The sequence below is a fragment of the Pogoniulus pusillus genome, chromosome 9 (genome assembly GCF_015220805.1).
Source record: "Pogoniulus pusillus isolate bPogPus1 chromosome 9, bPogPus1.pri, whole genome shotgun sequence".
Classification (NCBI taxonomy): domain Eukaryota; kingdom Metazoa; phylum Chordata; class Aves; order Piciformes; family Lybiidae; genus Pogoniulus; species Pogoniulus pusillus.
The window spans coordinates 12129612-12146182 of NC_087272.1; the positions used below are offsets into that span (position 1 = coordinate 12129612).

Sequence of the window (16571 nt, forward strand, 5' to 3'; positions counted from 1 at the left end):
GGTATTTTCCAACTGGAACAATTTTATGATCATATTATAAGATGATGCAGAGTGGCTGGATGTGGGTAGCAAAAGCAGGACCTGAAGCCCAAATTTGTTCAGAGGAAGACTGTCAGCTCAGTGACGAAAACCCAAGGGGACCAAACTGACCTACAGTAAACAGCAGATGAGTCACCAAGGGCATCAAGAGGGAAAGAGATTTCATCCATCAGGTGTAGCTTTGATCCAACCACACCCTTGCTGACCTCCTTGTCTAAAGCTGACACCTTCCCCATTGCTTGGATGGCTAAGCAAGGAACAGCTGTAAAGCTGAGCTGACCATTTCAAGAGGGAAGAAGTGGAGGCAGTAACAAAGCCAGGCACAGACTGAGGTAGGAGAAGAACGCAAAAGAAGTCCTAGGTTTCCTATTCCATGTCTGCAGATGAAGGGACACATCTTGCCTGAACACAACCAAGTTTCCTGAAGCTACACTGAATAACAATACATGAAGATTTGGTTCAAGATTTCTTAGGCAGCAAGACCTCAAGTTGTGCCAAAGAGATCTTCAGGTTGGATATTAGGAAAAATTCTTCCCAGAAAGGGTTATCAAGCATTGGAACAGGCTGCTGAGGGAGGTGTCCAGGGAGTCACCACCCTTCGAGGTGTTCAAAAGATGTGGGACTGAGGAATGTGGTTTAGTGGTAGTGGCTCAGCAGTAGTGGTGGGACTGTGAGCTCTAAAGCAAGCAGTTGGACTGGGTGATCTCAAAGGTCTTTTCCAGCCTCGAGAGTTGCATGATTCTATTATTTTAAGGCCAGGAGACACAATCCTCTTTTATAGTGTGCACTCTCTTCACTCCTTCCTCCCAGAACTCCGCCTGAAGAGGTGCTACATTTGATTTACAAACAGAAGAAACAGTCATCAAAGATCCTAACTTAATTTAGGAGACAGTATGGCTTCTTGGCCTCCTTTTCCTCCCCACATTCAGATTATTAAAGCCTGCTCTGTGCCTACTGCACACTCAGCATTGAGCAGCCTCTCACAAGAGGTATTTTAAATCTCATACATCTCGCTGGTGAACATCTCAGGCACAATATTCACATCTTACCTCATTCACAGTGCACCACTGCTCCTCCTTATTTTATATGCAATGAAGGCTACAGAGACTTAGCAGTAATCATAGAATGGTTTGGGTGGGAAAGGACCTTAAAGATCATCTAGTTCTAACCTCCACATCATGGGCAGAGACACCTCTCACTAGACCAGGTTGCTCAAGGCCTCATCCAATCTGGTCTTGAACACCTCCAGGGAGGGAGCATCCACAGCCTCCCTGGGCAACCTTTGCCAGTGTCTCACTGGAAAGAATTTCTTGCCCATCTCCATTCTAAATCCCTATTCTTCCAGCTCAAAGCCATTGCCCCTCATCATATTAGTACAAGCCCTTGTAAAAAGCCCCTCCCCATCTTTCTTGTAGACCCCCTCAGGTACTAGAAGGCTGCTCTAAGGTCTCCTCAGAACAGCATACCTCATGCAAATCACCAAACACAAGGAAATACAACTTGCTACCACAGCCAGAAGCTGACCTCCCCTTGCCCTCCCCATGCACAGTGCCATTTGTAAAATGAAAGACCTGCCAATGTAATTTGGCACAAGGCTGCTAGGGCAGATGTCAAGTCCCCTGATGTCACTCTTTCCATAGGGTTAGTAGCTTGCCAAATTGAAAAAAAAAAAACAACCAAACAAACCAACAAAACAAAACAACAAAATCATCACTGCATTTAGAAGCTCTTAGTCATTGAAGAAGGGCCTTAGTTCTTGAGCCTTGGGTTTCGGCAAGCTGAAGTCTCCTTCTGCTCTCAGTGCAAGTCTGTGGCTGCAAAGCAGCTATTTTCTTACTTGCTTTATTATTCTGTGGGGTGCTCTTTGAGCTTTGGCCTATGCAAACCAAAACCTTGGACTCAGATCTGTTACTCACAGCTCGGCTCTTTATGACGGCACTTCTAGTATTGTTGTTGCTAGTTATTCTTTAAGCTGTGCCACTTTGGGTAGTAGGACCCTAACTGCACCTAACAAACTCAGTTGCTACAGAGAGCAGCTTCTGAGGTAGCTGCTTTAACTTCTTGGAGCGCTACCATTTTTCATTCAGTGCATACTGCTGCAGCCCTAGTCAACTGTCCTTCCACCCTCAAAACTTCAGGATAAATAGCTTGCCTATAAGTTGCCTTCGTAACTATGGAAGCTTATAAGTCAGTATTTTCTACTACCAAACATCAAATTTCCCCAAATGTGAGCTCTCTGCCTCCTTGGTAATGTAATTCTCTAGTTAAGGCACTTACCAGATGTCACCAGTTACATGAATGTGAGTCAGTCAAAGCACAGCTATGGTTACAAGCACCAAACTCTGGAAAGAGAAGCTACAAAGCTATCAAGAGTGCTTCATTCTTCTGGTCTGCTTGCACAAACAGGGCCTCCCAAGTGTTTTCCAAAAGGTGCTACGTCACTGTTACATCATGGGCAACTATTAGAATGTTTTTAACTGAGAGCACAGAGGACAATTTTGCATGTCAGACTAGATCAGCTCCATATGACACACGTGGCTTGTCGCTGAGTGTTTACTTGCCCTCAGGCAACAAGAGACAATCTCAAGGCTGGCCCAGACTCTACAATAAATCAGGTCTCTATGAAAAAAAGGAAAGGTAAATATATCAAGATACATACTGTAAGGAACACATTCGTACTGCACTTCAAGGTACTTGTATGTCCCAGGGCAAGGGTCTGGAAACACATCAGGGCCAGCGACAACTGCACATTGGGTCCGATTACTGCATCTGAAAAGCAAAAAAAAAAGAGAGTCAGAAAACAGTCCCGACAGAAGGACCAGGTCAAGAGGTTTGCAGCACCCTGAAGCATCAAAAAGGAAGGAAGACCCCATGGCTTCAGTGTCAGGGGAAGCTTGTCAGAGAGCACACAAAGGCTGATGGCAAACACTATTGTCCTCACCAGCCACCAGAGGAACCTCATTTTTGCCACTAAAGAAGAGGCCTGGTGGTGCAACCTCTTCCTCTCCATGCAGTTCTTATAGCACCAAGAGGTATTTCTTTAAAACCTAGCTGAAAGGGAGATTTAAAAACCACACTGGACCAAACCAACCTCATCAAGTTTTGCAAGGGCAAGCACAAGAAATGCACACGGGCTGGGAAAATCCTGAGCACAAATCCAGGCTGGGTGAGGAGTGGCTTGAGAGCAGTCTGGAGAAGGACTTGAAAACAACATGAACCAGCAATGGTCACTGGCAGCCCAGAAGGCAGTGGTGTGCTGGGCTGCATCCAAAGCAGGACAGGGAAGGGATTCTGCCCCTCTGCTCTGTTGAGACCCCGTCTGGAGTACCACATACAATTTTGGTGTCCCCAGCATTAGAAGGACATGGAGCTACTGAAGCAGGTTCAGAGGAGGACATGAAGACGATCAGAGGGCTGGAGAACCTTCCTTATAGGGACAAACTGAGTTGGAATTGCTCAGCCTGGAGAAGAGAAGTCTCTGAGGAGACCTTGGAGCAGACTTCCAGTGCCCGAAAGGAGCCTACAAGAAAGATGATGAGGGACTTTTTCCAAAGGCTTGCCTTGATAGGACAAGGTGCAATAGCTTTAAGGTTGAAAAGGGCAGATTTAGACTGGAGATTGGAAATAACTTTTTTTCCAGTGAGGATAGTGAGACATTGGAACAGGTTACTCAGGGAGGTTGTGAATGCTCCCTCCTTCCTGAAGGTGTTTAAGGGCAGGTTGAATGAGGCCTTGAGTAACCTGGTCTAGTGCAAGGTGTCTTTGCCCATGGCAGTGAGGCTGGAACTAGATGATCTTTAAGGTCTTTTTCAACTCACACCATTTCATGAATTTATGAATCAATCTAAAGGTCCGTGGCTCCTCTAATTCTTGAAAACCAAGCTCCATCACAGTGACCTCAGCTAACTTTAAATATCAGCATTCCTCCCTCCCCAAGAGTAAGGCAGTAATATTTGTGGCAAAAGTCACCATTGTATATTTTATAGCAGACATAACAAATACATTTCACAGGATATTTAGAAAGCGTTCCCACAAAACCAGGCATCTTGAATAATGTTGTTTAACTCCGTGCTAGACTAGAAACAGCAATGCTTGAATGGAAAATAAATCACCAAATAAGCTGCCTAAAAAACAAAATAGGAGTTTTGCATACATAGCCAAAACACTTGCATCAGTTCTGAGTGGCTACATTTTAGTCTAACACTCTGCCCAGCACAGAGGCGTCTTATGAGATGACATATTCCTCTCAGAAGCAAATCTTGACATACAATTTCACAGAGAAGGAAGTGAATAGCCCTCAGTACAAGAAGGACACTGAGGTGATAGAGCATGTCCAGAGAAGAGCAACGAGGCTGGTGAGGGATCCTGAACACAAGCCCTATGAGGAGCAGAAGAGGGAACTGAGATTGTTCAGCCTGGGGAAGAGGAGGTTGAAAGGAAACCTCTGTGTTTTCTACAACTCCCTGAAAGAAGCTTGGAGCAATGTGAGTTTCAGGCTCTTCTCTCAGGTAACAAGTGATAGGATGAGAGGAGATGGCCTCAAGTTACACCAGGAAAGGTTAAAATTGGATATTTCTTGGCTGAGAAGTGTGGTCAGGAAGTGGAACAGGCTGCCCAGGGAGGCAGAGAAGTCACCATCCTCGGAGCAGCTGGATGCAGAGCTCAGAAATGCTCTAACAGTTGTGTACAGGGAGATGTTAGGTTATGGCTGGACTTGATGATCTTGAGGTCTTTTCCAACGACTGTGTTATTTATGCTCACTACAATGAGTATCTTTTAGGTTAAGAGCAGACACACACAGAGGCTGGGGTCTGCAAAGTGCTGTGGCATACATGGACACGGGTAACTGATGAGTGCCTGTATTGAAATGTACATTTGCCTCTGCTTTCGTGGTACAAGCATCTAGATACACATTTTATGTATTTTGGGGATGCAAAAATATTTAGCACACAGGAGTTCTACAGAGAAAACTCTTAGAATCAGAGAAGGGTTTAGGTTCTAAGGGTCCTTCAAGACAATCCAGTTCCAGCCCCCTGCCATGGGCAGTCACCTCCCACTAGACCAGCTTGCTCAAGACCTCATCCCTTCTGACCTTGCACATCACCAGGAAGGGAGCATCCACAACCTCCCTGGGGAACCTGTTCCAGTGTCTCACCACCCTCACTGCAAAGAATTTCTTCCTAATACACTGTCTAAATCTTCCCTCTTGCAGCTCAAAGCCATTGCCCCTCATCCTACCACTTCTGCGCTGGATTGTTTAAAACAAAAAGAGAAATATAATTAGCCTTTGGGTTTTTTGCTTTTGCATACCAGAAAGATATCTCCTAAGGGCTAAACCACTGTGTTTACTTTCTCCAAGATGCTGCCTCTTCTGATGTAACACAGGACCCTTGACCCTCCTGCTCTTCTGGCAGAAGGTCTGCCATTAAGCACAAAACCCATTTTAAGTCTGCGGTGAAAATGCTCCATGTTTACCTGAGGCTACAGCTTGTCAGCCTTAATGAGGATTTTATTTGAGCCCATAAATTAAAATTGATTCATTAGTGACTGCCTTAAGCTCCGTAATTTCTTTAATTTCATGGAAAGATTAATAGGAGCTGATACGCTCGCTCGCCGGGCTGTTTGGCTGGATAACAGCTAATCCAGAGGGATAGGATCTTCGCATGTTTTGGAGTTGAAAGGTGACACTTATCACAGCAAGTGACTAATTTCATCATACACAGAGAAAAAAAACACAACAATTTTGTTAACAAAAAGGATAACTTTGCTGTCCTCACCCTTGCATGCTTGCAGACAGGTGGCTTGGCTGGGATATGACAGGTAGTTTGGGCCATGTGAGTAAGGCAGTCTGCCAAGAGTGGTTCTGAATACCAGCCAAAATTTCACTTTCAACACAAAAGCCTTTACTGGGCTCAATGCAGCATTCAAAAAGCAATTGCAGTGGCCTAATCAATAGTCCCCCTGGCTGCAGGGACGGTCTGGCCACAAGACAGACAAGAGCAGCAATGGATCAAAGAGACATTTCAGAATCGAGAGTAGAGATCCAAAAAGGTGAGGATCTGGAAGCAGGGGTTGGAACAGGCACAGTTAGGGTTCATTTGCCTTTGCTGGGGTTTGTTTCTTTCTGTCTGTCAGGAAGCCTGTTCCAGTTTGGGCCATGAGCCATGTGGGACGGGAGGACAGAAATGATATCTACTCCATTAGGGGAGCAAAAGTGAAGATGCTGCACACCGACTGGAAGTTCAAAACCAGACTCTGTTTACAGGAGCATATATACAAAAGGCAATCAGTCCTCCTTGATGGGGACTGGCTGAGAGAGTTGGGGTTCTCCAGCCTAGAGAAAGGAAAACTCCTCTTTTCCAACCACTAAGCACATTTGCAAGCTAGGCCAAATCTATCAGACTAAAACCCATTAGGCCCAAACAGGCTTCCTAGAATCATAGAATCAACCAGGTTGGAAGAGACCTCCAAGGTCACCCAGTCCAACCTAGCACCCAGCCCTAGCCAGTCAACTAGACCATGGCACTAAGTGCCTCATGCAGCCTTGTCTTGAAGACTCCCAGGGACGGTGACTCCACCACCTCCCTGGGCAGCCCATTCCAATGCCAATCACTCTCTCTGGAAACAACTTCCTCCTAATATCCAGCCTAGACCTCCCCTGGCACAACTTGAGACTGTGTCCCCTTGTTCTGTTGCTGGTTGCCTGGGAGAAGAGACCAACCCCACCTGGCTACAGCCTCCCTTCAGGTAGTTGTAGACAGCAATGAGGTCCCCCCTGAGCCTCCTCTTCTCCAGGCTAAACACCCCCAGCTCCCTCAGCCTCTCCTCACAGGGTTTGCGTTCCAGGCCTCCATCCCTTCCGCCCTCAGCAGGCCTGAGAGCAGTCTGAAACCACTCTCCCCAGCTTAGGCCTGCAAGGCCTCAGCAGGCCGCATGAGGCAGCTCAAAGCTCCCTGTCAGCCAGGAGCCTTCTGCCCCACGCAGCCCACCAGACCAGCAGGGAGGCTGCTCCTCATGGAGCCAGGGGAAGGGAGCAGAGGCAGGGACAAGAAGGGGCAGAGAGCAGCCAGGCACTGCCTTACAAGCTGTGATACTGGAAAGCAGAATAGACTAACAATGTTGCAGTATCCTGGGGTGCCCAGGTCCATCCTTGGGGACGGAACTTTGTCTCAGTGGTTGTCTTAAGGGAACCTAGACCCCTCCAAACTACCACAAAACCTTTGCACCGAGTGGCCAAGTGGAGGGCTCAATCAAAGGCAGTGTGAACAGCAGGGTGAAGAATTCTGCCTCTCTGCTCTGCTGAGACCCACCTGGAGCACTGCATCAAGTTCTGGTGTCTCCAGCACAAGGACATGAGACTGCAGGAGCAGCTCCAGAGGAGGCCACAAAGACAGCCAGAGGGATGGAGAACCTCCTTTACGGGGGCAGGCTGTGAGAGTTGGGGCCTAGAGAAACCTCCTCTTTCCCAGAGAAACCCTGTCTGCATTTGTGCTCTATGAAAACCTGCCAAATAAAGGCTCAGATGCTATGTGGAGTTCCTCCCTCACCCAACCGTGTGGTGAGTACTCCTAGAGGACACAAAATGGGCTTACTCCTGTCCTATTTACCTGCCTGTCTGCATTGCAGCCAGCGGCGGGAAAGCAGGACAAAGAAACCCAGGCAGCCTAGACTGGTTTAATCCGGTTGCCTGAGAGGGCTTCATCAGGCGCACGCCCCTGGCGCGTGCCAGGCGAATGCGCCCCCCGTTTTTGGAAGACAACAGCCTGTGGGTTCTGCCATTTCTGGGTCTACCTGGGTGACTGCCAGAGGTGACTGGGTGATTGTGTGGGCAGTGAGACCATTAGCCTTGGCCACTACCCTATAGACGGGGGTGAAGAGGGGAACAAGGAGCTGGCGTGCGCGGCCGTCCCTCGCTCACCTGCCGCTGCCCGCCCCTTGCCTCAGCCGCCTCAACCCATCTCAGCCACCTCAGCCAGCAGCTGATTCCACTTGCAGCCCACGTGGAATTCGCCACAGGACTTCTGTTGAATATTTCCCTGCCTATGTTTTGGGCCACGGACATTAGGACTAGTGAGTATTCTTAACTCTTTGTTCAAGTTGCTAAAGGATTTTAATCAGCCTCACAAGCGGTGAATTAAGCCTCCAGACTCTCTATTAAAGACATAGAATCATAGAATCAACCAGGTTGGAAGAGACCTCCAAGATCATCCAGGCCAACCTAGCACCCAGCTCCATCTAGTCAACTAGACCATGGCACTAAGTGTCTCATCCAGGCTTTGCTTGAACGTCTCCAGGAATGGTGACTCCACCACCTCCCTGGGCAGCCCATTCCAATGCCAATCACTCTCTCTGCCAACAACTTCCTCCTAACATCCAGCCTAGACTTTCCCCGGAATAATTTGAGACTGTGTCCCCTTGTTCTGTTGCTGGTTGCCTGGGAGCAGAGGCCACCCCCCACCTGGCTACAATGTCCCTTCAGGTAGTTGTAGACAGCAATGAGGTCCCCCCAAGCCTCCTCTTCTCCAGGCTGCACACTCCCAGCTCCCTCAGTCTCTCTTCATAGGGTTTGTGTTCCAGACCCCTCACCAGCTTTGTTGCCCTTCTCTGGACACTTTCCAGCACCTCAACATCTCTCTTGAATTGAGAAATTTTCTGAAACCTTTCAAAATTCCATTGTACAGAGACATTCTGTAAACCAGTTCTGCTTACCGCATCCAGGAACTTATGTGGAGAGTTGTAAATAAGTTTGGGGGAATTATTTTGTGTATATTAATAAATTATTTAATAACTTTTAAATCAGCCTCATTGCATTTTACCCCAAACTCAGATTTCAACTAGTCACCTTCATAACAAATCTGCAAAAAAAACCCAACAGTCTTATACAAAAATAAAGATATTAAAAAACTACAAACCACCAAAACCAGATAAAAACTCAACCTCCTCTGCTTTTCACACTTATTTCATAGAGTTAGCAAAAACTGAGGCCAGTACTTGGCATTTTTAGTTTCCTTTTATCACCTCAGGGTGAAGCATGCAGATTTCCATCCCCAGCACTTAAGTTGGGAAGGTAATTTGGACTAACCACCTCACAAAAAAAACCCACCTTTAACCAACTGTTATGGCCAGATAACAGAAGAGAACAGTTTTCAAGGGAGAAACTGGTAAAAAACCCATTCCTTATTGAAGCTCTGGTTGTTGTGCTTTTGCTCAGATAACTTCTTATGTTCAAGTCTGTGCTCATTACTCCCTGTCCCCTCACTGGGCACCACTGCTAAGTCACTGATTCCATCTGCCTGACGCTCACCCTTTAAGTATTGATCAGCATTTATGGGAACCCCCCCTCAGTCTTCTCTATCCCTATCTAAAAATTCTCTCAGTCTTTTCCTCATCATAGAGATGTTCCAGTCCCATGAGCATCTTTGTAGCCCTTTTCTGTACCTCCTCCAGCAACTTCCTGTCCATCTTGAACCAGGGAATGCAGAGTTGGACACAGTACTCCGGATATGGCTTCACCAGGGCAGAGCTGAGAGGGAAGAGAACCTCCCTCAACCTGCTTGCCACACCCTTCTTGATACACCCCAAGACATCATTGACCTTCTTGGCCATAAGAGCACACTGTTGGCTGGTGCTGTCAACCAGGACTCCCAGGTCATAGAGTCACAGAATCAGACAGGTTGGAAGAGACCTCCAAGATCATCCAGTCCAACCTAGCACTCAGCCCTATCTAATCGATCAGACCATGGCACTAAGTGCCTCATTCAGTCTCTTCTTGAACACCTCCAGGGATGGTGACTCCACCACCTCCCTGGGCAGCCCATTCCAATCACTTTCTCTGTCAAGAACTTCCTCCTAATATCCAACCTGTTCCTCCCCTGGCACAACTTGAGACTGTGTCCCCTTGTTCTGTTGCTGGTTGCCTAGGAGAAGAGCTCAACCCCTGACTGGCTACAACCTCCCTTCAGGTCCTTTTCCCCAGAGCTGCTCTCCAACAGGTCACCCCCCAACCCGTACTGATCCATGGGGTTGTTCTTCCTGAGATGCAGGACTCTACATTTGCCCTTATTGAATTTCATTGCATTTCTCCCTGCCCAGCTCTCCAGCCTGTCCAGTTCACATTGGGAAGCAGCACAGCCTTCTAGCATGTCAGCCATACCTCCCAGTTTGGTATCATCAGCAAACTGGATGAGAGGCCACTGTCCCTTCAGACAGACAATTGAACAATACATTGGATAGGGCTGGCCGCGGGGCTGAGCCCCAGGTGTTGTTTGTGTTGTCTTTTGTTGTGTTTCTTTCCAGGCAGATTAAAGGCACCGGTGACACTAAGAGACACAACAGACATTACCTAGAAAAGGAAACGTTTAAAAATGCATCTGCAGGCTTGAAAAGGGGAGAGGAAAATAAAAACGTAGTCATGCCTTACTCAGTTCACAGAATACCAGCCTACCATCTCTTCTTTGCACAGCACAGGATCATACACTGAATCTTGGGATTTCTTGGCTGCTTGGGCCATAGCCATACTCTCTCCAAGCTCCCCTGAGTTGTGAAGCTCAGTGCTGGCCACTCACCTTTCAATTCAACAAGACAAAACCCCCTTCTTTGTGGTTGGTTTGTTTGTTTGTTTTTACATGATTTTTCTCTTTCTTTTCTCTTTCTTTTTTTTTTCCCTCCTTTTTTTAAGGAAGACCTTTACTAACTACTGGAGTTACAATTTGCGGTGAGAACCAGCACTGCATCAGCTCCAGTGTAAATGTGTCTCTTCTATAGAGCAATTGCACAAACACTGCATAGGTTCCTTTGCTTAATGCTCAAAAGAGCAGCTCAAGATCTTGCTACATCTATGACTCCTTGAAAGAAGGCTGTATCCAGGTTGGAATTTGTCTCTCCTTCCTAGTAAGAAGTGATTGGAGAAATAACCTCAGGCTGCCTCAAGGGAGTTTTAGTTTGGAGATTAGAAGAACCTTCTTGCCTGAAAGGATTCTGAAAGACTGAAATGGGCTCCCCAGGGAGGTGGCTGTATTCCCATCCCTGGAGATGCTGACAAGAGGCAGAAATGTGGTGCTGAGGGCTATGGTTTAGTAGCAGAATTAAAGAATGGTTTGATTCAGTATTTTAAAGGTCTTTTTCAACCCAAAATGATTCCCTGATTCCCCTGCAAGAGATCAGGAACTGTTCCTCGCTCTAGCAGCCTAGCAAAACTGTACTCCTACGAACTAATTAACTTCTACACATCCATCCATACCTCTAATTACTGCCTTCAGACAAGCACCTCTTATTTCTAACACTGACTCATCAGCTCCTTCAAACAAAACAACTCTTCCCTCTGTGCTGTCCTCACGCCACAGCTTCCCTAAGTGACCCCTGGCCTCTTGGGGTATTTTGTCATTCTCCATCTGCTTGACACCAAATAAACAAGAGAACTGTGGGAGGAATCTGAGGGAGCAGACAGAGAATGCTATGCCTATTAAAAAGGCAGCTTCCATTTTATTAGTTTGTACAACATCTGAAGGCAAACAATTTGGAGACATGGAAGTGGTTTTAGTGGCTTTCTTGGAGCTGCTTAAGTGGTTTTAGTTCCCCTTAATGCCATTTATCATGAAATCAAATGATAAATTTATGCCATCTTGTTGTTTGGGCTTGGTTTCTTTGACTTGGAGAAGGCTTTAATTCTACCTGCAGTCTCACTCCTCTCTCCTTGTTACTCCTGAATTGCAAGGTTGGCACATGAAGCTAAAGTCTGCTTCTCAGCTGAACATCTCAGGCCTCTCTGGAATTGCTGCTGAGATTCACAGATACTTTACCTGGACCAGGAGAGTTCACCCAGCTCTCCAGACACAATTCATGTGTTCATGTCACAGCATTCAGGCCAGCAAGACAAAAAGCCCTGCTGCATTTTCCGTTTTGCAAGACATGAACAATGTGACTTCCAGTGCTTGGACTCCCCTGTAAATGCTTGTGTTGGTGCAAGAGGCGTTTAGTGGAAAGATCAGGATCTCACTTCCACTTTGCTAAGCACATATGTCTACCTAGAGCAACCAAGAGATCAGAAAACAAAGCACAGGACAGGCAGGAATGGATTGAAACTTGAGCAGGGCAGATTTAGACTGGAGATTAGGAAGAAATTCTTTCCAGTGAGGGTGGGGAGACACTGGCACAGGTTGGACAGGGAGGTTGTGGATGGCCCCTCCCTGAAGGTGTTCAAGGCCAGGCTGGAGGCCTTGGGCAACCTGCTGCAGTGGAAGGTATCTCAGCTCATGGATGATCTTTAAGGTCCCTTCCAGCCCAAACCATTCTATGAATCTTTGCTTAGGTTATGAACACTGCTTGGACTCATAATGTGATAACTGTGTTGTCACTGTGACTTGAGAGATTAATGGCAACATAAATTCCTGTGTGGTCAGGAAGAGAGAATAACTCAAATCCTGTTAAAAATCAATCTGAGGTACTCAGCAGCCTTCAAGTACCCAGTATCTTATAAACAGAATTTCACATTATTCACAGATATGTTTTGGAGAAGAAAAGTTGCCTCCTGGGAAGAGTGTAAATTGTCCCACTCAGAAGAAAAGGAAAATAAATTAAAAGGTTCTTCATTCTTTTTTTCCAACATTTGTTGAGAAGTAGAGTCCTCAGCACAGGAGAAACACTGACCTGTTGTAGGGGAGGCAGAGGAGGCCAAGCAAGGATGGGATGTCTGGAAGCCTGCTGTGAGACTAGGCTGAGAAATTTGGGGTTGATTAGCCTGGAGAAGAGAAAGCTCCAGGGAGACCTTCTTGTGGCTTTTCAATGCTTAAAAGGGGCCAAGAAGAAAATTTGGGACAGACTTTTGAGTAGGTCCTGTTGTGACAGGACAAGGGGTGATAAAAGAAGATTTATACTGGAGAGAAGGGAGAGACATTTTATGCTGAGAGTGGTGAGACAGTGAGTGGCTCAGGCCATACCAGAAAGGTGGCAGATGCCCTATTTCAGGAACCATTCCAGGTCAGGTTGTCTGGGGCTCTGAGCAACCTGATCTGGTTGCAGATGTCCCTGATCACTGCAGAATGGTTGGACTGGATGACCTTTAAGGTCCCTTCTAACCCAAGCCATTCTAAGATTCTATTTAGGTATCTGTTTTGTCTTTCAGATGTGGAAGAATATTGCTCCTAAAGGGGAGCTGTCAACCCAGCAGCACACACACTTGTACCAGAAAATATGAGATTATTTTAGGAGAACTTCTCCAAGTTGTAGTGGAAAATGACTTTCAAGAGATTTAATGTGAAACAGCAATAACAATTCATGTGGCATTTGGTTTGCATTTCTAGAAGTGGGACTGAAGGAAACATCTGAGTTCAGAACCAGCTGCAGGGCTCCACTCTGTTTGCGACTTTGGGCTCAGACTTAAACAACACCAAAACTCCATTTCCCTTCAGCAAGCTTCCAATCCTTCTCCCTGCCAACCTTTGTATGATTTCTTAGTGACAAGGTTGTCTCATGATAGCAAGGCAGAAACACTTTAAGATATAAAGAGATGATTATGCCTGCTCTGACATCTCTCAGCTTTTTCCAATGCAGACTTTGTTCATACTTAATAAAAGAGAAAAAGAGGAGAAAAAAAAACCCAAACAAAATAACCCACAATAAAACCCTTAAAATAATTGTTTGGCAGATGATGTTTATTTTAGGCCTTTCCAGAAACTTTAATAGCAGAGACATGTCAACATCATCAGGCTAGGCATGTCTGGGGTGCTGTGTTTGCCAGAACAAAAATGCAGAGGCAGCATAAAGCGAAAGATCAATTCCAAACAAAAGCCTTTCAGCATTAATCATCCCAGGCACAATACCAGTAAATCCTCCAGCTCACCATCCAGGTGGGGACTGTTTACCCCACATAAGAAAATCAGATGCCAGGGCTGGGGTGGGCTTCTCTTGCCAGGAATGCCAGAAGAAGAGCAAACAGAAATCTGTGCACAAGTCCACATCTAGCCCAGAGGCTCACACATCTATTTCATCTGCAACACTCCCTCTTTCTTCTGGTCCTCATACTCTACAGACAAACCATTTTGCAGTGCTCTCTGCAACACTGTGGTCGCGAGCTCCTGTGAGCAAGACATACTGTAAACCATTATAAATGGCAAAGTCACCCACTCCTTCTGAACTCACCATCAGAGTCCAGAGCTAGGCTCTCAAACACCCTGAAGATCAGAAAATGTCAGGCTACATAACCGTGAGACACTGGAACAGTTTGCCCAGGGAGACTGTGGATGCCAGCTTGGATGAGGCCTTGAGGTTAGTGGAAGGTGTCCCTGACCACAACAGGGGGGTTTGGAACTGAATGATCTTTAGGGTCCCTTCCAACCCAAACTCTTTTATGATTCTATGAATTTGAGTTTGCACAGAAAGCCTTCATGTCACATCCATCCTTTGCTGCTGCTAGCAAACCCTGCTTGTAGCTGGTGCTGCCCTCCACCTACTGCAATTTGTCACAAAGGACTCTTCCTGCCCACGTGTGCCAACCAAGCTGGCTCAGCTGTTCTCATGAGCACTGGGTGCCAAAAGCCCAAATATACTCTCCCTCCACTAAAACACCTACTTTACACAGACTTTCATTTCTGCAAGACATGGTAGCCATTGTGTACCTAGAGACACTCACATTGCCAAGTTGTCAACATCTAAGCCCCTTTCTCAAGGTCTACCCTATTTTTCTAATAGCTTTACAGTAAGAGACAGTCTTAATTCATTATCCTTCATGGCAATGCTGCAAGACATCCTTTTCCTTCTCTGGAACACAAAAATCTACTCTCTGGATGATTGCTTTAAGAAAGAGGCTGTCACAGCAAATAAGTCAGGCTTCAGTGTGCTCTTCCCTGTCGATACGTGATATTTCCAAATCAGCCTTTAGGAAAGGCCAAGAGGAACAACTAAAAACAATAATAAAAAAATAATGCCCTGGAGGAAGAGAAATTTCATTTGTATATAGAGTGGCTAGCAAATGAGGGGGGGGAAAGGTGAAAAAATGAAAGCAAGCAGAGAAGGGAGATAGAGAAGAAGGAGAAAGGGGAAGAAAACTACAAGTCCTCAGAAAAGCCTTTGGTTCACCACACTGTCTTTCAGTAATGTGCTGCACAAAATCCCCCACCTGTTTAGCTTCCAGGAAGAATTCCTCAACAGAATCTCTTCCTGCCTGTGCAAAACCTGAAATGTAAAGGACCTAATGACAGGGAGATGAAAATCCAGGGTTTCTAATGCTTTCTTCATTAAGGATGGCTTTTTTATTGATCTCAGAGCATGAAGAAGATGGCTTCCCAACTTCTGCTTGCCATCCCATTATCTGTGGTGTTTAATACTAGTGCAGACATGTCTCACCACACACTGCATTTTATTGTCTCATTGATGGAGTTTAATTATCTATCCAGGTGCTGGAGCTGTCACAGAAAGGCTGCTGCTTCTATGATCAAACTAATACAAGGAGAGGCAGAGAGCTCTCTAATTGCAGCCTCACCCAGAGCCCCTGTGGAGCTCTGCCAACAAGATCCATTTCAGCTGCTGTGGTCATTGTAAAGTCTTACAATATTCCATGAGGGGAAAAAAAAACCAACAAAAACACAGACAAAAGAACCCAAACCAACAAACCCCTCTACAGCCCTAACCCCGTGAGTTCTTTTGATTATTATTTTATATTGAGCAAACAATAATAATAAAAAAGAACAAACCACCAAAACCACACCAAAACCCTTAGTCAGCCCCAACAGCAGAAAATCCTGCAGAGACAATCCAAATACAGGCTTTAAAGGTCACCCAGAGGACTACTTCGATCTATTACAGAAAGCCTGGGAGCAAGATGGAAAATAGGACCTGGGAATAATTTAAATACCAGTTTTATGTAGGGGGAAAAAAAAGGGAAAAAAAAAAAGAAAAAGTAATTACTCTGTTTCAACTCATTGATAAGGGCCTTAAAATTTAACAAGAAGCATTTAACAGCAAATTCACAAGATTTAACAGATTTAATGGCAATTTGGGGCACCACTGCATATGGTGAATCTGTTCTGCTGCCAGCAAGTCCCCAGCTTGAGAATATGAGGTCTAGGATGGGACTCAGTAGAAGGCATGCCCTATATCACCCATCATCCTCCAAAGGAGGGTCTCCCCACCAAGCAGTGAAAGCTTTTTCCTCTGTGCTTTGTTAGGAAGCATCTCTTTCATTGTGCACTTCCTTGGGTTTCTTTCTGTCTCATTAGGGCTATGAGGATGATGAAGAGACAGGAACTTCTGTGTGATGAGGGAAAGCCTTGAAAGACCTGAGGCTGTTTAGTCTGGAGAAGAGAAGGCTGAGGCATCTTAGGAATGTTTATAAATATCTGAAGGGTGGGTGTCAAGAAGGGACCAGACTCTTTTCAGTGGTGTCTTGTGACAGGACAAAGAGCAATGGAGGCAAACTGGAGCACAAGAAGTTGCATCTCAATATCAAGAAAAACATCTTTACTGTCAGAGTGATGGAATTCTGAAGCAGGCTGCCCAGAGAGGTTGTGAAGTCTCTGTCTCAGAGACTTTCAAGACCC

The 16571-nt window shown here is 45.9% G+C and overlaps 1 protein-coding gene across 24 annotated transcripts in view; it reads right to left on the reverse strand.

Annotated features, from left to right (window-relative positions):
• ADGRL3 (adhesion G protein-coupled receptor L3) overlaps positions 1–16571 on the reverse strand; it is a 667301-nt gene that overhangs the window by 271998 nt on the left and 378732 nt on the right. For all 24 annotated transcript variants that reach the window (XM_064148540.1, XM_064148545.1, XM_064148522.1 and 21 more), the window contains one exon: positions 2699–2808. In XM_064148540.1, coding sequence (XP_064004610.1) covers positions 2699–2808 — 110 coding nt within the window. The remainder of the gene's footprint in view (positions 1–2698; positions 2809–16571) is intronic.